A 25029-nucleotide genomic window follows, 5' to 3' on the forward strand; every position below is an offset into this window, starting at 1 on the left:
GAAATTTCTCCTGATTTCAGTCTTAAAGAGCTGACCCTTTACTGTGAGATTGTGAGTTCCTGGTTAGACTCCTCAGCCAGGGGGGGAAGCAGCTTCCACAGAGAGTAACATTTAGCATTGAGACACTTGAGGAGATGTCAGAGCAGATGAGCAAATGTTGTTCAAAGAGGTCGGTTTTGAGGAGCGTCTTCAAGGATGAAAGAAAGGTAATGATACACAGAGGGGAAAATTCCAGAGGAAATGAAGCCACAACCTCCAATGGTAAAGCAATTAAATTTGGTGATTTGCAAAGACCAGAGTTGGAGGAGGGTGGGAATCTCAGAGGGATTTAGGACTGAAGGGGGTTACAGAGGCAGGGAGGGGTAAGGCCATGGCGGGGGATCAGAATTTTAAAAACAAGGCATTTCTGGTCTCGGAGCCAATATCAAGGTCGGTGAACACAGGAACAATAGATAATGGATGAGCTCAGGTTTATGCTGGGCAGGAGACCATTATTGGACAGAGTCAAGCTTAGAGCTAATTGTAGAGCGGCACGGTGGCACAGTAGTTAGCACTGCTGCCTCACAGCACCGGGAACCCGAGTTCAATTCCGGCCTCGGGTCACTGTCTGTGTGGAGTTTGCACGTTCTCCCCGTGTCTGCGTGGGTTTCCTCCGGGTGCTCCGGTTTCATTCCAAAGATGCGCGGGTTAGGTGGATTGGCCGTGCTAAATTGACCCTAGCCTCGGGGGATTGGCAGGGTAAATATGTGGGGTTACGGGAATAGGGCCTGGGAGGGATTGGGGTCGGTGCAGACTCGATGGGCCAAATGGCCTCCTTCTGCACTGCAGGGATTCTATGATTCTAACAAAGGCAGGCAGGCACATAGAAAAAAAGAAAAATAGGTGACAAAACCCTCACCTCGGAAACATTTGGCACAATCACTTTCTCTTTTATTTTCTTCCTTCTCAGTCTCACATGGGAAGTGGCATTGGTTCAATTAAGATGAAATGAGAGTGTAAAGGGCTAAGTCTGATTACCACCTATCCAACGCAATTCCTTTATATTGTTGTTGATATACGTTGGACTGTAGATTCAAAGTATCACTCCATCGCGAGTGTCCGAGACAGGAATTCTTTCTTGGAACTTCTTGACTGCTGTAAATAAGACCATGTCGGCTCCTGCGGTTTCAAATAGTCTCACACCATCTGGGTTTAATGTATTTAAATCATTTCCAGAGGTTCTGATGATAGGTGAATTGGTGAGTAACGTCACCCTGTTTTATTAAGTTGACGCTAAAATGTATTCCTAAATATTTGCACTTTGAATTGCAGAGTGTCTTTGACGTTTCGATAAGTATGTCTGTAGTGGGTAACCGGGGTACTCGAAGCAGGGAATTCGATCAAAGAGTGAGGAAAAAGGTGGAGAGAAATGAAGAAGATGGAGAGCCAGTGAAGAATAATAAACAAGGGGATAAAGGAGGCAGATGTCAAAACCTTGCACAGAAAAGAAGCATCCTGATTGAAAAGAGAGAGAAAGAGAGGACGGGGGGGAGGGGAGGAAGGAAAAAGGATCAGAAGAACAGAGAAAAGGAAGGAGAGAAAAGAGCTTGAGAAGGGAGACAGAGAGGGTCTGAGGGGGAGGGTGGAAGAGAGAGGGGGGAACCGTGCTGTGAGAACTAGGCTGCGTTCCTGCTCCCGGCTTACAAGCAAAAACTGAAGCGGGAGAATCCATGAAAGAGAGTCGTGCAATGTTGGTCTGAGGAATCGGATGATCTCCTACGGGGCTGCTTGGAGTCAATGGACTGATCAGTATTTAAAAACTCTGCGACCAGCCTGAACGAGTACGCCACGACAATAACTGACTTCATTAGTAAGTGTGTAGAGGTCTGTGTGCCAAAGAAGCAAATCCGTGTGTTCCCCAACTGGAAACCATAGATGAACAGGGATATCCACTGCTTGCTGAAGTCCAGGTCTGAGGCGTTCAAGTCAGGCGACACTGACCTATACAAGAAATGATGCAGAGATGCCGGCGTTGGACTGGGGTAAACACAGTAAGGAGTCTAACAACACCAGGTTAAAGTCCAACAGGTTTATTTGGTAGCAAACGCCCTAGCGTTTGGTACCAAATAAACCTGTTGTACTTTAACCAGGTGTTGTTAGACTCCTTACTGTCTATACAAGAAAGCCAGATACGATCTAAGGAGATCCATCAAAGATGCCGAAAGACAGGACCGGACCAAGCTAGAGTCCCAGGCTAGCCACACCGATCCCCGCCAACTATGGCAAGGTCTCCAAGACATAACAGGCTACAAGATGAAGGCATGTAAAATCGCCGGCTCCAACGCACCCCTCCCTGATGAGCTCAATGCATTCTACGCCTGTTTTGAGCAAGAGGCCAGCGAGAGTATGCCCTCCACCCTGGAAGCCCTGGATGAACCTGTATCTGGGGTCACCACTGCAGATGTCAGAGCAGCTTTCTCGAAGGTCAATACATGGAAAGCGACTGGCCCGGATGGGGTACCCGGACGAGCACTCAGATCCTGTACGGATCAGATGGCGGAGGTATTCACAGACATCTTCAACTTCTCTTTACAACAATCTGAGGTCCCTATCTGCTTCAAGAAGACGACCATCATCCCGGTACCCAAGAAAAGCCAAGCAGCGTGCCTTAATGACTATCGGCCGGTTCGAAAGGTTGGTCATGGCACGAATCAATTCCAGCCTCCCGGACTACCTGGATCCAATACAGTTTGCCTATCGCTGCAACAGGTCGACAGCAGACGCCATCTCCTTGGCCCTGCACTCAACTCTGGAACACCTAGATAACAAGGACACCTATGTCAGACTCCTATTTATTGTCTACAGCTCAGCCTTCAACACCATTATTCCCATGAAACTCATCTCCAAACTCCGTGGCCTGGGCCTCAGCACCTCCCTCTGCGACTGGATCCTGAACTTCCTAACTCACAGACCACAATCAGTAAGGAAAGGCAACAACACCTCCTCCACGATCATCCTCAACACCAGTGCCCCACAAGGCTGTGTTCTCAGCCCCCTACTATACTCCTTATATACCCATGAATGTGTGGCCAAATTCCCCTCCAATTCGATTTTCAAGTTTGCTGCTGACACCACTGTAGTGGGTCGGATCTCAAACAATGATGAGACAGAGTACAGGAATGAGATAGAGAATCTGGTGAACTGGTGCGGCAACAATAATCTCTCCCTCAATGTCAACAAAACAAAGGAGATTGTCATTGACTTCAGGAAGCGTAAAGGAGAACATGCCCCTGTCTACATCAATGGGGATGAAGTAGAAAGGGTCGAGAGCTTCAAGTTTTTAGGTGTCCAGATCACCAACAACCTATCCTGGTTCCCCCCATGCCGACACTATAGTTAAGAAAGCCCACCAACGCCTCTACTTTCTCAGAAGACTAAGGAAATTTGGCATGTCAGCTACGACTCTCACCAACCTTTACAGATGCACCATAGGAAGCATTCTTTCTGGTTGTATCACAGCTTGGTATGGCTCCTGCTCTGCCCAAGACCACAAGAAACTACAAAAGGTCGTGAATGTAGCCCAATCCATCACGCAAACCAGCCTCCCATCCATTGACTCTGTCTACACTTCCCACTGCTTCGGCAAAGCAGCCAGCATAATTAAGGACCCCACGCACCCCGGACATTCTCTCTTCCACCTTCTTCTGTTGGGAAAAAGATACGAAAGTCTGCGGTCACGTACCAACCGACTCAAGAACAGCTTCTTCCCTGCTGCTGTCAGACTTTTGGATGGACTTACCTTGCATTAAGTTGATCTTTGTCTACACCCTAGCTATGACTGTAACACTACATTCTACACTCTCTCGCTTCCTTCTCTATGAACGGTATGCTTTGTCTGTGCAGCGCGCAAGAAACAATACTTTTCACTGTATGTTAATACATGTGACAATAATAAATCAAATCAAATCAAATCAAATGGAGCAGAATTTTCCCTTTGTGAAGCACAGTGTAGCAGCGGACGGGGTAAGCCCTAATGGCGGCTCTCTCTGCTGCACTGTTGGCGGCACGTTGGCACAGTGGTCAGCACTGCTGCCTCACTGCTTCAGGGACCCGGGTTCAATTACAGCCTCGGTCACTGTCTGTGTGGAGTCTACACATTCTCCCTGTGTCTGCGTGGGTTTCCTTCCACAGTCCAACGATGCGCAGGTTGGGTTGATTAGCCGTGGTAAATTGACCTCGTGTCAGGGGGATTAGCTAGGATAAATGTTTGGGGATATGGGGATAGGACCTGGGTGGGATTGTGGTCAGTGCAGACTTGATGGGCGGAATGGCCTCTTCTGCACTGTCGGGATTCTATGATTCTAACTGAGGACAAAATGCCAAGGGTTGGAGTCCATGACATCACGATGGCAGGACGGGCACTGATTGGGTTCACCCGATCAGCAACTTAATTTTATAAATATTGGGGCATCATTTTTAAAGACTGCCCCAATGCACAAAAGCAGGGCCCATGTTCTGTGGAGCAAATGAAATACAGCAACACAAAACTAAAATTGAATTGATTTGATTTGATTTATTATTGTCATTGGGATACAGTGAAAAGTATTGTTTCTTGCGCGCTATACAGACAAAGCATACTGTTCATAGAGTACATAGGAGAGAAGGAAAGGAGGGGGTGCAGAATGTAGTGTTACAGTTACAGATAGGGTGTAGAGAAAGATCAGCTTAATATATGAAAGGACCATTCAAAAGTCTTGAGTCGGTTGGTATGTTACCTCAGCCTTTTGTATCTTTTTCCTGACGGAAGAAGGTGGAAGAGAAAATGTCCAGGATGTATGGGGCCCTTGATTATGCTGGCTGCTTTGCCGAGGCAGCGGGAAGTGTAGACAGAGTCAATGGATAGGAGATTGGTTTGCGTGATGGATTGGGCTACATTCACAACTCTTTGTAGATCCTTGCGGTCTTGGGCAGAGCAGGAGCCATACCAAGCTGTGATACAACCAGAAAGAATGCTTTCTATGGTGCATCTGTAAAAATTGATGAGAGTCGTAGCTGACATGCCAAATTTCCTTAGTCTTCTGAGAAAGTAGAGGCGTTGGTGGGCTTTCTTAACTATAGTGTCAGTGTGCTGGTACCAGGACAGGTTGTTGGTGATCTGGACACCTAGAAACTTGAAGCTCTCAACCATCTCCACTTCATCACCTCTGATGTAGACAGGTGCATGTCCTCCACTATGCTTCCAGGGCTGAGTGTAGGGCCAGGGAGGTGGCATCTGCATTGATAGGTGAACTGTAGTGGATCCAGGCAATCTGGGAGCTGGAATTGATTCGTGCCATGACTAACCTTTCGAAGCACTTCATAATGATGGATGCCAGAGCCACCGGCTGATAGTCATTAAGGCACACTGCCTGGCTTTTCTTTGGTACCGGGATGATGGTCGTCTTCTTTAAGCAGATAGGGACCTCAGATTGGTGTAAAGAGAGGTTAAAGATGTCTGCGAATACCCCCACCAGCTGGTCCGCCAGGATCTGCGTGCTCATCCAGGTACCCCATCTGGGCCAGTCGTTTTCTGTGGGTTAACTTTCAAGAAGGGGCCTCGGATACAGGTTCAACCGAGGCCGTTGGGGGCGGATGACATCCTCTCGCTGACCTCTTACTCAAAACGGGCGTAGAATACACTGAGCTCATCAGGGAGGGGTGCATTAGTGCCGGTGATTCTACACACCTTCACCTTGTAGCCTGTTATGTCTTGCAGACCTTGCCATAGTCAACGGGGGTCAGTGTGGCTAGCCTGGGACACTAGCTTGGTCCTGTCCTGCTTTTTGGCATCTTTGATGGCTCTCTGTAGATCATATCTGGCTTTCTTGTATAGGTCAGGGTCACCCGACTTGAACGCCTCCATCCTGGATGTCAGTAGGCAGTGGATATCCCTGTTCATCCATGGTTTCCAGTTGGGAAACACACAGATTTGCTTCTTTGACACACAGTCTTCTACACACTTACTAATGAAGTCAGTTACTGTAGTGGCGTACTCGTTCAGGCTGGTTACAGAGTTTTTAAATACGGACCAGTCCACTGACTCTAAGCAGCCCAGTAGGAAATCATCCGATTCCTCAGACCAACATTGCATGACTTTCCTTCTTGGATTCTCCCGCTTCAGTTTTTGCAGGAGCAGGAGTACAGCCTTGTGGTCTGATTTGCCAAAGTGTGGGTGGGCGATAGAGCAGTAGGTATGCTTGATGTTTGCGTGGCAGTGGTCTAAGATGTTTGGGCCTCTGGTTGAATAGGAGACGTGTTAGTGGTATCTTGATAGGATGTTTTTGAGCTTGGCCTGATTGAAGTCCCCGGCCACGATGAACAAGGCTTCCTCTCAAGGCTATTTGTGGTGGTGTATATTTTGTCCAACACGATTTTCACGATCGCGTGGGGTGGGATGTAAACTGCCGTCAGGATATAAGAGGTGAACTCCCGCGGAACGTAGTAGGGGCGGCATTTTAGAGTCAGGTATTCTAGGTTCGGGGAGCCAGTGTTCCTACATCTAGGCACCAAGATGTGTTGATTAGAAAGCAGACCCCACCTCCCCTAGCCTTGCTGTGCGGCCCATTTGGTGGATTGAGAAACCTTTCGGCTGTAGTGCACAGTCTGGTGAGGCAGGAGTGAGCCATGTCTCTGTGAAACAGAGCACACAGCAGTCCCTCAGTTCCCTTTGAAAAGTGAGTCTGGCTTTAATCTAGTTTGCTTTCCAGAGATTAGACATTTGCCAGGAGGGGGACCTTGGGACCGTGTTGTTTCAATCTCACCTGCAGGCCTGTGCGTTAGAAGAACATGATGTGGAGATGCCGGCGTTGGACTGGGGTAAACACAGTAAGAATTTTAACAACACCAGGTTAAAGTCCAACAGGTTTATTTGGTAGCAAATGCCATTCGCTTTCAGAGCGCTGCTCCTTCGTCAGATGGAGTGGAAATCTGCTCTCAAACAGTGCACAGAGACACAAAATCAAGTTCCAGAATACTGATCAGAATGCGAATCTCTACAACCAACCAGGTCTTAAAGATACAGACAATGTGAGTGGAGGGAGCATTAGGCACAGGTTAAAGAGATGTGTATTGTCTCCAGACAGGACAGCCAGTGAGATTCTGCAAGTCCAGGAGGCAAGCTGTGGGGGTTACTGATAGTGTGACATAAATCCAACATCCCGGTTTGGGCCGTCCTCATGTGTGCAGAACTTGGCTATCAGTTTCTGCTCAGCGACTCTGCGCTGTCGTGAAGGCCGTTAGAAGAACACACAGGAAGCTGTCACCGTGGCTTCAACATGTCATCTTCAAGCGTGGAGCTCTTACGATGAACAGGTTTTCTTGCTTTTGTGGGAGGAATCATCCATTTTATAAATGTCATTATTTATATTGTACATTCAACACGAGCTGTTTGTTTGTGCAGTGATATAAAGAGTTGGGGCAAATTTAACTTTCGGTGACTGTTTAAAACAGAGACAGCTCCATTTATGCAGGCGAGGTTGATTGGCCATGCTAAATTGACCCAGGTGTTAGGCTTAGCAGGGTAAATATGTGGGGTTACGGTGATAGGGCCTGGGTGGGATTGTGGTCGGTGCAGGCTCGATGGGCCAAGCGGCCTCCTCTGCACTGTGGGGATTCTATGATTTATGTATCTCTCCATTGGTTTGAAACATGAACTGAGATTAATGTATAATGGGTGACTGGATTGATATCACCGTTCCACTCGCCTGTCTTGTTTTCTGTCAGCGCTGAACCTTGTTCTGCTATTAACACATTCTGCTATCTGATCTGCATACCGCTACAAACACCTGCTTTAGTCTTTAACACTATCACTACCATTCCCTTGTATCCAGGACATCTCTGTCCTTTTATCGCTCCAAACCTCCAACATACCCCAGTCCTTCCATTATGATCCACCCCTTCTCCGCCCCTCCCCCCTTATCAACAGCATTAAATCCATCACGTTTCTTCCACTCACCCGCTCTGAAGAAGAGTCATCCAGAGTGCGTCGAATCATAGAATCCCCACAGTACAGAAGGAGGCCATTCGGCCTATCGAGCCTGTACTGGCTCCAATCCCACCCAGGCCCTATTCCCGCAACCCCACACATTTACCTTGCTAATCCCATGACACTGGAGGCAATTTAGCATGGCCAATCAACCTAACCCGCACATCTTTGGACTGTGGGAGGAAACTGGAGCACCCGGAGGAAACCCACGCAGACACGGGGAGAAAGTGCTAACTCCACACAGACAGTGACTCAAGGCCAGAATTGAACCTGGGTCCCTGGCGCTGTGAGGCAGCAGTGCTAACCACTGTGCCACCGTGCCATTCCCTCTGTTTCTTGCTCCACGGATGCTGGCAGACCTGCTGAGATTTTGCAGTGTTTTCTTTTTTATTTCTCTTTCACTCTATTGTCCAAAGTCAAACTCCAGCCACCTCCACCATGCTCGCTTCCATTTATCCATAAATACCAAGGCTGATGTGGCTATGATAACGCAGTGGGTGGATTACACAGGTCAGCTTCTTTGTATTGTAACTTGGCACGGTAAGAAGTCTCACAACACCAGGTTAAAGTTCAACAGGTTTATTTGATAGCACGAGCTTTTGGAGCGCTGTTCCTTTATCAGGTGAATGCAGGGTTTGTTTCACAAACAGGGTGTGGTGAACCATTGTTGGTTCCCACTAGGTAGTGCTGAGCCATGGTCTGGCCAGTACTATGAGTCTGTAGATATGTTACTGTTGGGGTTAGGGTTGGGCTGTTCTACCTGTTAATATAGTTGTTATGGTACACCCCAGTCGGCTCCGCCTCCTGGGAGAGGTATAAAGGTCACTGCTCTGCCTGGTGACCCTTTAGTCTGGGATCGTATACTGTATATAGTAGCTCTGTTATTGTTGGCAATAAAAGCCTTTATTTCCTGAGTACATCCAGCCTCTCGTGTGTTATATCGCGCATCACAGGGCATATATAAACACAGACTTCATTACAAGATAATGGTTGGAATGCGAGTCTTAACAGATAATCAAGTCTTTACAGGTGCAGACAATGCGAGTGGAGAGAGGGATAATCACAGGTTAAAAAGGTGTGAATTGTCTCCAGACAGGACAGTTAGTGAGATTTTGCAAGCCCAGGCAAGTCGTGGGGGTTACAGATAGTGTGACATGAACCCAAGATCCCGGTTGAGGCCGTCCTCATGTGTGCGGAACTTGGCTATCAGTTTCTGCTCGGCGACTCTGCGTTGTCGTGTGTCTTGAAGGCTGCCTTGGAGAATGCTTACTCGAAGATCAGAGGCTGAATGCCCGTGACCGCTGAAATGTTCCCCGACAGGAAGAGAACACTCCTGCCTGGTGATTGTCGAATGGTGTTCATTTATCCGTTGTCGCAGCGTCTGCATGGTCTCCCCAATGTACCATGCCTCGGGACATCCTTTCCTGCAACGTATCGAGTAGACAACGTTGGCCGAGTTGCAAGAGTAGGTACCGTGTACCTGGTGGATGGTGTTCTCACGTGAGATGATGGCATCCGTGTCGATGATCCGGCACGTCTTGCAGAGGTTGCTGTGGCAGGGTTGTGTGGTGTCGTGGTCACTGTTCTCCTGAAGGCTGGGTAGTTTGCTGTGGACAATGGTCTGTTTGAGGTTGTGCGGTTGTTTGAAGACAAGAAGTGGGGGTGTGGGGATGGCCTTGGCGAGATGTTTGTCTTCATCGATGACATAGAGTCATAGAGGTTTACAGCATGGAAACAGACCCTTCAGCCCAACTTGTCCATGCCGTCCTTTTTTTTAAAACCCGTAAGCTAGTCCCAATTGCCCGCATTTGCCCCATATCCCTCTATACCCATCTTACCCATGTAACTATCTAAATGCTTTTTAAAAGACAAAATTGTACCCGCCTCTACTACTACCTCTGGCAGCTTGTTTCAGACACTCACCACCCTTTGTGTGTAAAAATTGCCCCTCTTTTGTATCTCTCCCCTCTCACCTTAAACCTATGCCCTCTACTTCTAGACTCCCCTACCTTTGGGAAAAGATATTGACTATCCACCTCATTATTTTATAGACCTCCATAAGATCACCCCTCAGCCTCCTACGCTCCAGAGAAAAACGTCCCAGTCTATCCAGCCTCTCCTTATAACTCAAACCATCAAGTCCCGGTAGCATCCTAGTAAATCTTTTCTGCACTCTTTCTAGTTTAATGATATCCTTTCTATAATAGGGTGACCAGAATTGCACACAGCATTCCAAGTGTGGCCTTACCAATATCTTGTACAACTTCAACAAGACGTCCCAACTCCTGAATTCAAAGTTCTGACCGATGAAACCAAGCATGCTGAATGCCTTCTTCACCACTCTGTCCACCTGTGACTCCACTTTTAAGGAGCTATGAACATGTACCCCGAGATCTCTTTGTTCTGTAACTCTCCCCAATGCCCTACCATTAACTGAGTAAGTCCTGCCCTGGTTCAATCTACCAAAATGCATCACCTCACATTTATCTAAATTAAACTCCATCTGCCATCGTCAGCCCACTGGCCCAATTGATAACTTGAGGATAACTTTCTTCACTGTCCATTATGCCACCAATCTAGTGTCATCTGCAAACTTATTAACCATACCTCCTATATTCTCATCCAAATCATTAATATAAATGACAAATAACAGTGGACCCAGCACTGATCCCTGAGGCACACCGCTGGTCACAGGCCTCCAGCTTGAAAAACAACTCTCTACAACCACCCTCTGGCTTCTGTCAAGAACCAATTTTGTATCCATTTAGATACCTCACCCTGGATCCTGTGAGATTTAACCTTATGCAACAACCTACCATACGGTACCTTGTCAAAGGCCTTGCTAAAGTCCATGTAGACAACATCAACTGCACTGCCCCCATCTACCTTCTTGGTTACCTTTTCAAAAAACTCAATCAAATTTGTGAGACATGATTTTCCACTCACAAAGCCATGCTGACTGTCCCTAATCAGTCTTTGCGTCTCTAAATGCCTGTAGATCCTGTCTCTCAAAATACTTCCCAACAATTTACCCACCACAGATGTGAGGCTCACTGGCCTATAATTCTCAGGCTTTTCCCTGCAGCCCTTTTTAAACAAAGGCACAACATTTGCCACTCTCCAATCTTCAGGCACCTCACCCATGACTATCAATGACTCAAATATCTCGGCTAGGGGACCCGCAATTTCCTCCCTAGCCTCCCACAATGTCCTGGGATACACTTCATCAGGTCCCAGGGATTTATCTACCTTAATGCGCTTTAAGGCTTCCAGCACCTCCTTCTCTGTAATATGTACACTCCTCAAGACATCATTATTTATTTCCCCAAGTTCCCTAACATCCATGCTTTTCTCAACAGTAAATACTGATGAGAAATATTCATTTAGGATCTCACCCATCTCTTGTGGATCCGCACATAAATTACCTTGTTGATCCTTAAGAGGCCCTACTCTCTCCCTTGTTGGTCTTTTGCCCTTTATGTATTTGTCGAAGCTCTTTGGATTCTCCTTTGCCTTATCTGCCAAAACAATCTCGTGTCCCCTTTTTGCCCTCCTGATTTCTCTCTTAACTCTACTCCTACACCCCCTATTCTCTTCAAGGGATTCACTTGATCCCAGCTGCCTATGCATGTCATGTGTCTCCTTCTTCTTCTTGACCAGGGCCTCAATATCCCGAGTCATCCAGGGTTCCCTACTTCTTCCAGCCTTGCCCTTCACTCTAAGAGGAATGTGTTTACCCTGAACCCTGGTTAACTCAACTTTGAAAACCTGCCACTTACCAGACGTCCCTTTTCCTTCCCACAGATTCCCCCAATTAACTTTTGAAAGTTCCTGCCTGATACCATCAAAATTGGCCTTGCCCCAATTTAGAATTTTAACTTTTGGGCCAGACCTATCATTCTCCATAACTATCTTAAAACCAATCGAATTATGATCACTGGTCACAAAGTGATCCCTCACTAACATTTCTGTCACCTGCCCTTCCTTATTTCCCACGAGGAGGTCAAGTTTTGCCCCCTCTCTAGTCGGGCCATCCACATACTGAATGAGAAATTCCTCCTGAATACACGCAACAAATTTCTCTCCATCCAACCCTCTAATACTATGGCTGTCCCAGTCAATGTTGGGAAAGTTAAAATCTCTGACTATTATCACCCTATTTTTCTTGGAGCTATCTGTAATCTCCTTACATATTTGCTCCTCAATTTCCCACCGACTATTTGGGGGTCTATAGTACAACCCTATCAAAGTGATTTCCCCCTTCTTATTTCTCAGTTCTATCCATATAGACTCAGTGGCCAAACCCTTGGATATATTCCCTCTCAGTACGGCCGTGATGCTTTCCCTAATGAAAAGTGCAACTCCCCCTCCTCTCTTATCTCCTGTTCTATCTTTCCTATAGCATCTGTACCCTGGAACATTAAGCTGCCAGGCCTGTCCCTCCCTTCGCCATGTTTCAGTAATTGCTATAATATCCCAGTCCCGCGTACCCATCCATGCCCTGAGTTCATCTGCCTTGCCCGTCAGGCCTCTTGCATTGAAATAAATGCAGTTTAATCTGGACTTCCCTTGCTCTCTGTCTTGCTTTTGCCTGATCTGTCTGGTACTAGGATTACTGACACTGCCTTTACTACTTAATGTGCTTTCTTTAACTTCTGTGCTGTCCTCAAACTTCTCTTCTGTCTCCCTACTGCTTTGGATCTCACCCCCCTGCCAAACTAGTTTAAACCCTCCCGAGTGGCTCCAGCAAATCTCCCCGCCAGGATGTTAGTCCCCCTCCAGTTCAGGTGTAACCCGTCCCTCTTGAACAGGTCAGCCCTTCCCCAGAAAAATCCCAATGATCCAAAATCTAAATCCCTGCCCCCTGCACCAGCTCTCAAGCCAGGCATTCATCTGCCTAATCCTCCTATTCCTACTCTCACTAACACGTGGCAGCGGTAGTAATCCTGAAATTACTATCTTTGAGGTCCTGCACTTTAGCCTTCTGCCTAACTCTCTATATTCACATTTCAGGACCTCATCCCTTTTCCTATCTATGTCGTTGGTACCAATGTGTACAACGACCTCTGGCTGCTCACCCTCCCCCTTAAGAATGTTCTGTAATCACTCAGAGACGTCCTTGACCCTGGCACCAGGGAGGCAACACACCATCCTGGAGTCTCGATTGCGGCCACAGAAACGCCTGTCTGTGCCTCTAACTAGCATGTCCCCTATCACTACTGCTCGCTTGCACTTTGCCCGACCCTGTCCCAGAACCAGCTGTGGTGTCACAGGCCTGGCTGCTGCTGGTATCTCCCCCTGACAGGCTATCCCCCTCAACAGCATCCAAAGGGGTATACCTGTTTGAAAGGGAAATAGGAGCAGGAGACTCCTGCACTACCTGCCTGCCTCTCCTGGCAGTCACCCATCTGCCTGTCTGAACCTGTGGTGTGACAACCTCCCTGTAACTAGTGTCTATCACACTCTCTGCCTCCTGTATGCTCCGCAGTGCATCCACCTGCCGCTCCAACCGAACAATGCGATCTGTGAGCAGCGGCAACTGGACACACTTCCTGCAGACAAAGTTGTCAGGGAGACTAGCTTGCTCCCTAATTGCTCACATCTGGCAGGAAGAGGCAGCCACTGCCCTAGCTGCCATATTGCCCCTATGCAGGTAAAAGGATAAAAGAATCTCAACTCACCTGTCCCTTGCTTGTGGTCCTCCTGTTGACCTTTTTTTTTGGTTAGAGGAGGAGGTAGGGAGGGAAACACTGAACTAGTGTTTGGAGTTTAAATGTCCCTTCACAGCAGCTCCCCTGGTCGCAGTGACTGCACTTATGCAAATGTGACCTGCAACCACCAATCACCTTCACCGCTCTGCTGCCCTCACCTGGACATGTTGAAGGCTCTGAAGAAGATGTCGTAGGACTCTGAAGAGTGCAGTTGAACAGAGGGATCTGGGAATACAGGTACAGAATTCCCTAAAAGTGACGTCACAGGTGGATAGGGTCGTAAAGAGTGCCTTTGGTACATTGGCCTTTATAAATCGGAGTATTGAGTATAAAAGTTGGAGTGTTATGGTAAGGTTATATAATAAGAAGTTTAACAACACCAGGTTAAAGTCCAACAGGTTTATTTGGTAGCCGATAAATACCAAATAAAGTAGCTACCAAATAAACCTGTTGGACTTTAACCTGGTGTTGTTAAACTTCTTACTGTGTTTACCCCAGTCCAACGCCGGCATCTCCACATCAAGGTTAAATAAGGCATTGGTGAGGCCGAATTTGGAGTATTGTGTACAGTTTTGGTCACCTAGTTACAGGAAGGATGTAAATAAGGTTGAAAGAGTGCAGAGAAGGTTCATAAGGATGTTGCCGGGACTTGAGAAGCTGAGTTACAGAGAGAGATTGAATAGGTTGGGACTTTATTCCCTGGAGCGTAGAAGATTGAGGGGAGATTTGATAGAGGTGTATAAGATTTTGATGGGTATAGATAGAGTGAATGCAAGCAGGCTTTTTCCACTGAGGCTAGGGGGGAAAAAAACCAGAGGGCATGGGTTAAGGGTGAAAGGAGAAAAGTTTAAAGGGAATATTAGGGGGGGCTTCTTCACGCAGAGAGTGGTGGGAGTGTGGAATGAGCTGCCGGATAAAGTGGTAAATGCGGGGTCACTTTTAACATTTAAGAAAAACTTGGACGGGTTCATGGATGAGAGGGGTGTGGAGGGATATGGTCCAAGTGCAGGTCAGTGGGACTCGGCAAAAAATGGTTCGGCACAGACAAGAAGGGCCAAAAGGCCTGTTTCTGAGCTGTAATTTTCTATGGTTCTCCGCTCCGGGGAAGTACTGGACGACGAAGGGTACTCTGTCCGCCGTGTCCTGCGTTTGTCTTCTGAGGAGGTTGGTGCGGTTTTTACTGTGGCGCGTCGGAACTGTCAATCGATGAGTAGAGCGCAATATCCTGCTCTTGAAAAGGCGTCTTTCAGCGTCTGTAGGTGGCTGTTGCAATCCTCCTCATCCGAGCAGATCCTGTGTATATGGAGGGCTTGTCCGTAGGGGATGGCTTCTTTAATGTGTTTAGGGTGGAAGCTGGAGAAGTGGAGCATTGTGAACGCAGCAGACACCTACAGATGCTGAAAGATGCCCTCGTAAGAACAGGATATGGCGCCCAACTCATCGATCGACAGTTCCGACGGGCCACAGCGAAAAACTGCACCGACCTCCTCAGAAGACAAACATGGGACACGGTGGACAGAGTACCCTTCGTCGTCCAGTACTTCACCGGAGTGGAGAAGCTACAACATCTTCTTTGGGGCCTTCAACACGTCATCGATGAAGACGAACATCTTGCCAAGGCCATCCCCACACCTGCACTACTTGCCTTCAAACAACCGTGTAACCTCAAACAGATCATTGTACGCAGCAAACTACCCAGCCTTCAGGAGAACAGTAACCTCGACACCACACAACCCTGCCACAGCAACCTCTGCAAGACATGCCGGATCATCAACATGGATGCCATCATCTCACGTGAGAACACCATCCACAAGTACAGTACATACTCTTGCGACTCGGCCAACGTTGTCTACCTGATACGCTGCAGGAAAAGATGTCCCGAGGCATGGTACATTGGTGAGACCATGCAGACACTATGACAATGAATGAATGGACACCGCTCGACAATCACCAGGCAGGAGTGTTCCCTGCCTGCCGGGGAATACTTCAGCAGTCAAGAGCATTCAGCCTCTGATCTTCGGGTAAGTGTCCTCCAAGGCGGCCTTCACGACACACGACAGCACAGAATCGCTGAGTAGAAACTGATAGCCAAGTTCCGCACACATGAGGACGACCTCAACCGGGATCTTGGGTTCATGTCACACTATCTGTAACCCCCACAACTTGCCTGGGCTTGCAAAATCTCACTAACTGTCCTGGCTGGAGACAATACACATCTCCTTAACCTGTGCTTAACCTCTCTCCACTTGCATTGTCTGCACCTGTAAAGACTTGATTATCTGTTAAGACTCGCATTCCAACCATTATCTTGTCATTGATTCTGTGTCTATAAATGCTCTGTTTGTGAAACCAATTCTCCACTCACCTGATGAAGGAGCAGCATTCCGAAAGTTCGTGCGACCAAATAAACCTGTTGGACTTTAACCTGGTGTTGTGAGACTTCTTACTGTGCCCATCCCAGTCCAACGCCGGCATCTCCACATTATTGTAACTTGATTGGTGCTTTTGGATGAAGCTCGTTTAGTTCAGGTGGGAGGTCACTAAATCTAACTGTATGCCCAACACTTCAACTATTGAATATGAATAGGAACCGATAGGTTGTGTACAAAATGTCGTCTTTTGCCCTTGTGTATGTGTGAAATTGTGCCTAGTTGGAACGAGAGCCAAGAACAAAGAAAACTACTGGCAAGCTGGTCCGCGCAGCAGGCTGGGAGAATCGCCCTGAAGGGGTCTGTATTTGTCTGTATTTAACACATAGATGGGGAGAATTATTTTCTCTCAGAGGGTTGTTAGTGTGTGAGATTCTCAGTGGAAACAGTGGAGGCTGGGTTACTGAGTATTTTTAAGATAGATTCTTGATTGACGAGGGAGTCAAAGTTATATGGGAGTAGACAAGAAAGTTGAGTGGGGAGGCATCAATCAGGTGAGCGTATCAAGGGCAGAGCAGGTTTGAGGGGCCAAATGGCCTACTCCTGCCCCTAATTTGTGTATATGCATGTTTGTATTTATGGAATAAAATGCACTTTTTTGGAATGGAACCAGATGATTTTTTTGAAAGAACTCTGCAGCCCCTGTTTGGCTTCTTGGGATCTGCATTTGTTAATAGTGAATTGTTGCTGTATGCTTACTCATACTTACACATCTAAACAATGGCTATTAAGTATTCTTCATCACTTGTCCTGGGGTGTTGTGAGTGAACCACATAACATGGAGTTGTGTGCAGGTTAGACTGGATAGCTGACATTTTTCTTGCACTGTATTTTGTTTTTTTTAGGTTTTTGGTGGCCTAGTTTGGATCCTTGTGGCTTCTACAAAAGTTCCAAAGCCAGATCTCCAAGGCTGGTTGATGTTTGTTTCGGTTTTCTGCTTTATTGTAACTTGCATGCTGCTCACGCTGTACATCATTGGAGTTCAGAAACGTTCATTTCCATGGGCCGCACTGGTATGTTTATTGCTTGCTTGTGTTTCCGTGTTACGCAACAGATCAGGATGGCACGGTGGCACGGTGGTTAGCACTGCTGCCTCACAGTGCCAGGGATCCAGGGTCGATTCCCAGCTTGGGTCACTGTCTGTGTGGAGTTTGCACATTCTCCCCGTGTCTGCGTGGGTTTCCTCCGGGTGCTCCGGTTTCCTCCCACAGTTCAAAGATGTGCGGGTTAGGTGGACTGGCCGCGCTAAATTGCCCCTTAGTGTCAGGGGAACGAGCTTGGGTAAATGCATGGGGTTATGGGGATAGAGCCTGGGTGGGATTGTGGTCGGTGCAGACTCGATGGGCAGAATGGCCTCCTCCTGTACTGTGGGGATTCTGTCATGCAGTTCATCTCTTTTTAATTCATGCTCTCTACCTGTTGACACTATTAGTTAAGATCCAGCCCACTGTATGAAGGGTATATTTGGAACTGCCTGCGTGTTTTGGTCTGGTTGGGTGCTTTGGGGCTGGGTGTTGGGGAGAGGTGGGGTATCAAGTGTAAAACAGGCCTCCCAGTCCGAGCTCAGAATTCACCCTTGTGTTTGCTCCCATTCTCACTGAAGGTGCTGAGTGGGATACAGTTATTTAGAGACCTGTTGCCCTCTGACACCTCAGCCAAGGCATCATTATTCAAGTGTGAGGCAAGTCAATGAGAGTCAGAGGATCCTTTGACTGTTCTAGAACAAAGAAAAGTACAGCACAGGAACAGGCCCTTCGGCCCTCCAAGCCTGTGCCGGTCATGGTACCCTAACTAAACCAAAAAAAAACCTCCTGCCCTTACTCGGTCTGTATCCCTCTATTCCCTCCCTATTCATGTGCCCATCCAGATGCCTCTGAAACGTTGCTAATGTGCCCGCTTCCACCACCTCCTCTGGCAGCGCGTTCCAGGCACCCATCACTCTTTGTGTGAAAAACTGTCCTCACACAATCACTTTCTAGCACAAGGAAGGACTAAGTTTGGAAAGCCTGGCTCAAGAACAATTATTGCAGTGTCCCTACTGGAACCTTGATGGCTTCTCTCAGTAAATTTGAGCTTTTGGGGGCTGATTGTAAAATGATTGCGTGAATTAGTTTCTCATTCTGTGATTATCCTTCTCTCCCAGGATGCCATCTACCACATTGCTGCAGCTGTGTTTTATTTCAGTGTTGCTGTCATGGAGGCGAGAGACACAAAGATTTCTTTTGTACATGGCTATGTTTACAAAATGAACATTGGTGTTTCGGTAAGTCATCAGACATTTGCTGACATGCTCAATCTGGTTTTGGCAAAGATGTGCGGGTTCGGTGGATTGGCCATGCTAAATTGCCCCTTAGCGTCAGGGGGACTAGCTAGGGTAAATACATGAGGTTACAGGGATAGGGCTGGAGTGGGGTTGTGGGTGCAGACTCGATGGGCCGAATGGCCCTGTGTGGGATCAGTACAGTCCTTAACAAATGGACAAAATACACCCAATTAGCTAAGGTTACGTGATTTCAAACAGTGAAAAATTAACCAACCAGCTTGCCAATATCTTTCAAATATAAATTTAAGGGTGGCACAGTGGTTAGCACTGTTGCCTCACAGCGCCAGGGACCCAGGTTCAATTCCCGGCTTGGGTCACTGTCTGCGGGAATTTGCACATTCTACCCATGTCCGCGTGGGTTTCCTCTAGGTGCTCTGGCTTCTTCCCACAGTCCAAAGATGTGCGGGTTAGGTGCGTTGGCCATGCTAAATTATCCCTTAGTGTCAGGGGGACTAGCAGGTTACAGGGATAGGGCCTGAGTGGGATTGTGGGTGCAGACTCGACGGGCCGAGTGGTAGCAGGGTAAATGGGGGTTATCCGAAGATATAGGAGCAGAATTAGGCCACTCGGCCCATCGAGTCTGCTCCGCCATTCAATCATGGCTGATATTTTTCTCATCCCCATTCTCCTGCCTTTTCCCCATAACCCCTGAATCCCCTTATTAATCAAGAACCTATCTATCTCTGTCTTAAAGACACTCAATGACCTGGTCTCCACAGCCTTCTGTGGCAAACAGTTCCACAGATTCACCATTCTCTGGCTGAAGAAATTCCTGCTCATCTCTGTTTTAAAGGATCGTCCCTTCAGCCTGAGGTTGTGCCCTCTGGTTCTAGTTTTCCCTACTAGCGGAAACATTCTCTCCACATCCACTCTATCCAGGCTTCGCAGTATCCTGTAAGTTTCAATAAGATCCTCCTCATCCTTCTATACTCCAACGAGTACAGACCCAGAGTCCTCAACCGTTCCTCATACGACAAGTTCTTCATTCCAGGGATCATTCTTGTGAACCTTCTCTGGACCCTTTCCAAGGCCAGCACATCCTTCCTTAGATATGGGACCCAAAACTGTTCACAATACTCCAAATGGGGTCTGACCAGAGCCTTATACAACCTCAGAAGTACATCCCTGCTCTTGTATTCTAGCCCTCTCAACGTGAATGCTAACATTGCATTTGCCTTCCTAACTGCTGACTAAACCTGCACATTAACGTTGAGAGAATCTTGAACAAGGACTCCCAAGTCCCTTTGTGTTTCTGATTTCCTGAGCATTTCCCATTTAGAAAATAGTCTATGCCTCCATTCCTCCTTTCAAAGTGGATAATCTCACACTTTTCCACATTGTATTCCATCTGCCACTTCTTTGCCCACTCTCCTCACCTGTCCAAATCCTTCTGCAGCCTCCCTGCTTCCTCAATACTACCTGTCTCTCTACATATCTTTGTATCACCTGCAAACTTAGCAACAGTGCCTTCAGTTCCTTCCTCCAAATCGTTAATGTATATTGTGAAAAGTTGTGGTCCCAGCACTGACCCCTGAGACACACCACTAGTCACCGGCTGCCATCCTGAAAAAGACCCTCTTATCCCCACTCTCTGCCTTCTGCCAATCAGCCAATCCTCCATCCATGCCAGGATCTTACCCTTAACACCATGGGCACTAAACTTATTTAACAGTCTCCTATGTGATACCTTGTCAAAGGCCTTCTGGAAATCTAAATAAATCACATCCACTTGTAACTTCCTTGTTACCTCCACAAAAAACTCTAACAGATTTGTCAGACATGACCTCCCCTTGACAAAGCCACGCTGACTCAGTCCTACTTTATCATGCACTTCCAAGTACTCTGTGATCTTATCTTTAACAATGGACTCTAAAATCTTGCCAATGACTGAAGTCAGGCTAACCAGCCTATAATTTCCTGTCTGCTGCCTCCCTCCCTTCTTAAACAACGGTGTTACATTCGCTACTTTCCAGTCCTCTGGTATCCTCCCTGCCTCCAGTGATTCCTGAAAGATCACCACCAATGTCTCCACAATTTCCTCAGCTATCTCTTTTAGAAACCTGGGGTGTAGTCCATCCGGTCCAGGTGACTTATCCACCTTCAGACCTTTCAGTTTCCCCAGAACCTTCTCCTTAGTGATGGCCTCTACACTCACCTGTGCCTCCTGTCTCTCCTGGAGCTCTGGCATCCCACTGGTGTCTTCCACCGTGAAGACTGATGCAAAGTAACTACTCAGTTCCTCTGCCATTGCTTTGTTTCCTATTATTAAAGTAAAAAAAAGTAAAGTTTATTTATTAGTCACAAGTAAGGCTTACATTAACACTGCAATGAAGTTACTGTGAAATTACTTCTCCAGCCTCATTTTCCAATGGACCAATGGCTATTTTTGCCTCTCTCTTACCTTTTATATATTGAAAAAACCCTTCCTATCTTCTTTTATATTACTAGCTAACTTACACTCATATTTCATCTTCTCGCCCCTTATTGCTTTTTTAGTTGTCCTCTGCTCGCTTTTAAAGGCTTCCCAATCCTCTGGCATCCCACTAATCCTCTCCATTTTGTATGCTTTTTTTTTTGCTTTTATGCTGTCCTTGACTTCCCTTGTCAGCCATGGATGCCTCGTCCTCCCCTCAGCATGTTTCCTCCTCCCTGGGATGAATTTCTGTTGTGCCTCCTGAATAACCCCCAAAAACTCCTGCCATTGCTGTTCCACTGTCTTCTCTGCGAGGCTCCCTTTCCAATCAACTCTGGCCAGCTCCTCCCTCATGTCTTTGTAGTTAGCTTTATTTAATTGTGATACTGTTACATCTGATTCCAGCTTCTCCCTCTCAAACTGCAGAGTAAATTCTATCATATTGTGGTCACTGCTCCCTAAGGGTTCCTTCACCTTAAGTTCCCTAATCAAGTCTGCCTCATTACACACCGCCAACTCCAGAATTGCCTGTTCCCTGGTAGGCTCTGTCACAAGCTGCTCCAAAAAAACCAGCTCTTAGAGAATTCCACAAATTCCTTTTCTTGGGATCCACTACCTATCTGATTTTCCCAGTCCACCTGCATATTGAAGTCCCCCCATGATTATTGTAACATTGCCTTTTTTATCTGCCTTTTCTATCTCCTGATTTATTTTCTGTCCCACATCCTGACTACTGCTAGGGGGCCTGTACATAACTCCCATCAGGGTATTTTTACCTGTGCGATTCCTCAACTCTACCCACAGGCTTCTTGCTATCGATTTAACTTCATTTCTTACTAACAATGCAACCCCACCCCCTTTGCCCATCTGCCTGTCCTTCCGATAGGACACATATCCTTGGATATTTAGGTCCCAGCCCTGATCCCCTTGCAGCCACATCTCTGTGATGCCCACAACATCGTACCGGCTAATTTCAATGTGCGCAGCACGCTCATTTACTTTGCTCTGTATACTGCGCGCATTTAGGTCTCTCAGTCCCACATTGACCACCTCCCTTCTCATACTTGTCACCTTTTTTGCTCTGCCTGAGGTTAGATTCCTGCCACCTTCTATACGCTGTGTTCTATTGCCTGGTCCAGAGACTTTACTAACATCCCCTGAGCCCCCAGCTCTATTAACCTGCACTTCTACCCTCCCCTTTAACTTTGATTTTCTAATTCTCCATACAACTGAACACCGCCACCCCCCCCCCCCCCGCAACTATTTAGTTTAAAGCCCTATCTACAGTCCTGGTTATACAATTCGCAAGGACTCTGGTCCCAGCACGATTCAGATGAACACCGTTCCATCGAAACAGGTCCCCTCTCCCCCAATACTGGTGCCAATGTCCCATGAATTCAAACCCATTCCTCCCATACCAATCTTTGAGCCACGCATTTACCTCCTTAATCTTATTGACCCTGCGCCAATTAGCTCATGGCTCAGGTAGTAATCCAGAGATTATTACCTTTTTGGTTCTGCTTTTTAATTTAGCTCCTAGCTGTTCATACTCCCTTAGCAGAACCTTTGTTCCTGTTCTACCTATGTCATTGGTACCTATGTGGACCACGACAGCTGGGTCTTTACCCTTTCACTCCAAGTTCCTCTGCAGCCCAGATGAAATATTCCGAACCCAAGCACCAGGCAGGCAATTTTTGGGATTCTCGATCCTGGTCACAGAGAACAGTGTCAATTCTCCTAACTATACTATCCCCGGTTAGAGTCATAGAGCCTTAGAGGTTTACAGCATGGAAACAGGCCCTTTGGCCCAACTTGTTCCATGCTGCCCTTTTTTTTTAAACCCCTAAGCTAGTCCCAATTGCCCGCATTTGGCCCATATCCCTCTATACCTATCTTACCCATGTAACTGTCTAAACACTTTTTAAAAGACAAAATTGTACCCGCCTCTACTACTACCTCTGGCAGCTTGTTCCAGACACTCACCACCCTCTGTGTGAAAAAATTGCTCCTCTTTTCTATCTCTCCCCTCTCACCTTAAACCTATGCCCTCTAGTTTTAGACTTCCCTACCTTTGACTATCCAGCTGATCAATGCCCCTCATTATTTTATAGACCTCTATAAGATCACCCCTCAGCCTCCTACGCTCCAGAGAAAAAAGTCCCAGTCTATCCAGCCTCTCCTTATAACTCAAACCAAGTCTCAGTAGCATCCTAGTAAATCTTTTCTGCTCTCTTTCTAGTTTAATAATATCCTTTCTATAATAGGGTGACCAGAACTGAACACAGTATTCCAAGTGTGGTCTTACCAATGCCTTGTACAACTTTAACAAGATGTCCCAACTCCTGTATTCAATGTTCTGACCAATGAAACCAAGCATGCCGAATGCCTTCTTCACCACTCTGTCCACCTGTGACTCCACTTTCAAGGAGCTATGACTCTATACCCCTAGATCTCTTTGTTCTGTAACTGTCCCCAATGTCCTACCAGCCACAGCCATCTCTCCCGCTCTCTTGCCCCTGCAGGGAAGAGTAATCTGTGGCTGGTAGTGTACCAGTGATGGTGTATCCCTTTACAGGCCCAGCCTGGTCCTTCTCCAGTGTCTCCTCTTGGACTTGTACTGATCTTGTTGCCGGTTTTCATGCGGATCCACTGTGGAATCAGCCGGTTCTGCTTCATCTTCTTAGCGAGGAATTGTTTCATCCTGAAGGTTTCGTGGGATGGCATGGCCGCACGCCCACTCCGGCAGGAGGGATCGGCCGCAGACTGGCAGTGGACGCCCCCGACCAGAATGAGGCGTCACAACCCCTCCCCTTTGCAGCACTAACCTGCACTAACATCCTTCGTGCCATCAGTTAACTGAGACAGGACCAAAGCCAGCACCAGTCAAATTCATGAGGCTTGGGTGTCACTGAGCAAACAACAGAACAATTTGATAAAAGCTAGAATCTGAATGAAAAACAGAAAATGCTGGAAAATCTGAGCAGGTCTGACAGCATCTGTCCAGAGAGAATAGAGCCAACATTTCGAGTCTGGGATCATAGAACAAGTCTGTTCTCATAGAACAGGCAAGGGAGGAACAGAATTGCACCTTCAGATATGGTGGAGGAGTGGCACTGTGGCACAGTAGTTAGCACTGCTGCCTCACAGCGCCAGGGACCTGGGTTCAATTCTGAACTCGGGTGACTGTCTGTGTGGAGTTTGCATGTTCTCCCCAGGTTTGCGTGGGTTGCCTCCGGGTGCTCCAGTTTCCTCCCATAGTTCAAAGATGTGCAGGTTAGGTTGGCCATGCTAAATTGCCTCTTAATGTCAGGGAGCCTAGCAGGGTAAATACTTGGGGTTACAGGGATAGGGCCTGGGTGGGATTATTGTTGGTGCAGGCTCGATGGGCCGAATGGTCTCCTTCTGCACTGTAGGGATTCTATGGTTCTAAGATCTAAAGAGAAAACCAGCGTGTTTTTCTGGTTTTCCCACCAGGAACAACATTCTGCCATTTTTTCGTAAGATTCCCCCCAATTTTCTTACTGTCAAACATTCTTTTGTCTTATTATTTCAGTTGTTTGCATTCTTGGCCACCTTACTCTACACGATACATGCGATATTCTCAGCGTTACGATGGAAATCCTCCTCATGAACATCAAGACAAGCGACGAATTCCAACATTTTACCAGAAGATTTTTGCCCCATTTGTAAAATTGTTGATTGTTCTTTCCACTGTGCTGTTTTATATCATTCTCATTATAACTGTAATCACAGCGTTTATATAACCAGGGTTACAAAAAATAACCCATCTGATATTCTTTCCATTAATATTAGTGGTTGGAAAATCAGGATTAAGTGCTGTACAATCCTTTCTTCCACATAGTTCACCAGGGGAATTTCTACATTGAGAGGAAAACCAGCCTGTAATTTTCAGCCGTTATCCTTGTGCCTTTGAGAAAATTAGTTTTTATTTTTCAAGTATATTGGAATCTATGATTTATTGTGTTGAATTAATTTGCAGCAATTTGATATTGTGTCATACAGACTTGTGCCTTTGGGTTTTGGCTGTAAAGATAGTACACTTACAAATATCCTTACTTTAAAAAGCTTGCTGATACATGTAGAAAACATGATTTTTGATTTCTGTTATTTTTTAATAAAATGTACTCTTT

The 25029-nt window shown here is 46.9% G+C and overlaps 1 protein-coding gene across 1 annotated transcript; it reads left to right on the forward strand.

The window, feature by feature from the left end:
• The first annotated feature begins 1074 nt into the window (after nt 1-1074).
• On the forward strand, nt 1075-25029 carry LOC144493426 (myelin and lymphocyte protein-like). Its single transcript, XM_078212310.1, has 4 exons — nt 1075-1238; nt 16988-17155; nt 18286-18405; nt 24432-25029. Exons 1-4 carry the CDS (start codon nt 1149-1151, stop codon nt 24507-24509), a joined length of 456 nt encoding a protein of 151 aa, XP_078068436.1. The 5' UTR covers nt 1075-1148; the 3' UTR covers nt 24510-25029.

The sequence above is a fragment of the Mustelus asterias genome, chromosome 5 (assembly GCF_964213995.1).
Source record: "Mustelus asterias chromosome 5, sMusAst1.hap1.1, whole genome shotgun sequence".
In the NCBI taxonomy this organism is placed as follows: domain Eukaryota; kingdom Metazoa; phylum Chordata; class Chondrichthyes; order Carcharhiniformes; family Triakidae; genus Mustelus; species Mustelus asterias.

What these genes read in the sequence shown, in the direction of transcription:
- LOC144493426 (XM_078212310.1), top strand. Translation starts at nt 1,149, where the DNA reads ATGTCGGCTCCTGCGGTTTCAAATAGTCTCACACCATCTGGGTTTAAT. An exon ending in TTCTGATGATAGGTGAATTG is followed by an intron (nt 1,239 to 16,987) that starts GTGAGTAACGTC and finishes TGTTTTTTTTAG; the next exon opens with GTTTTTGGTGGCCTAGTTTG. An exon ending in AAATGAACATTGGTGTTTCG is followed by an intron (nt 18,406 to 24,431) that starts GTAAGTCATCAG and finishes TTATTATTTCAG; the next exon opens with TTGTTTGCATTCTTGGCCAC.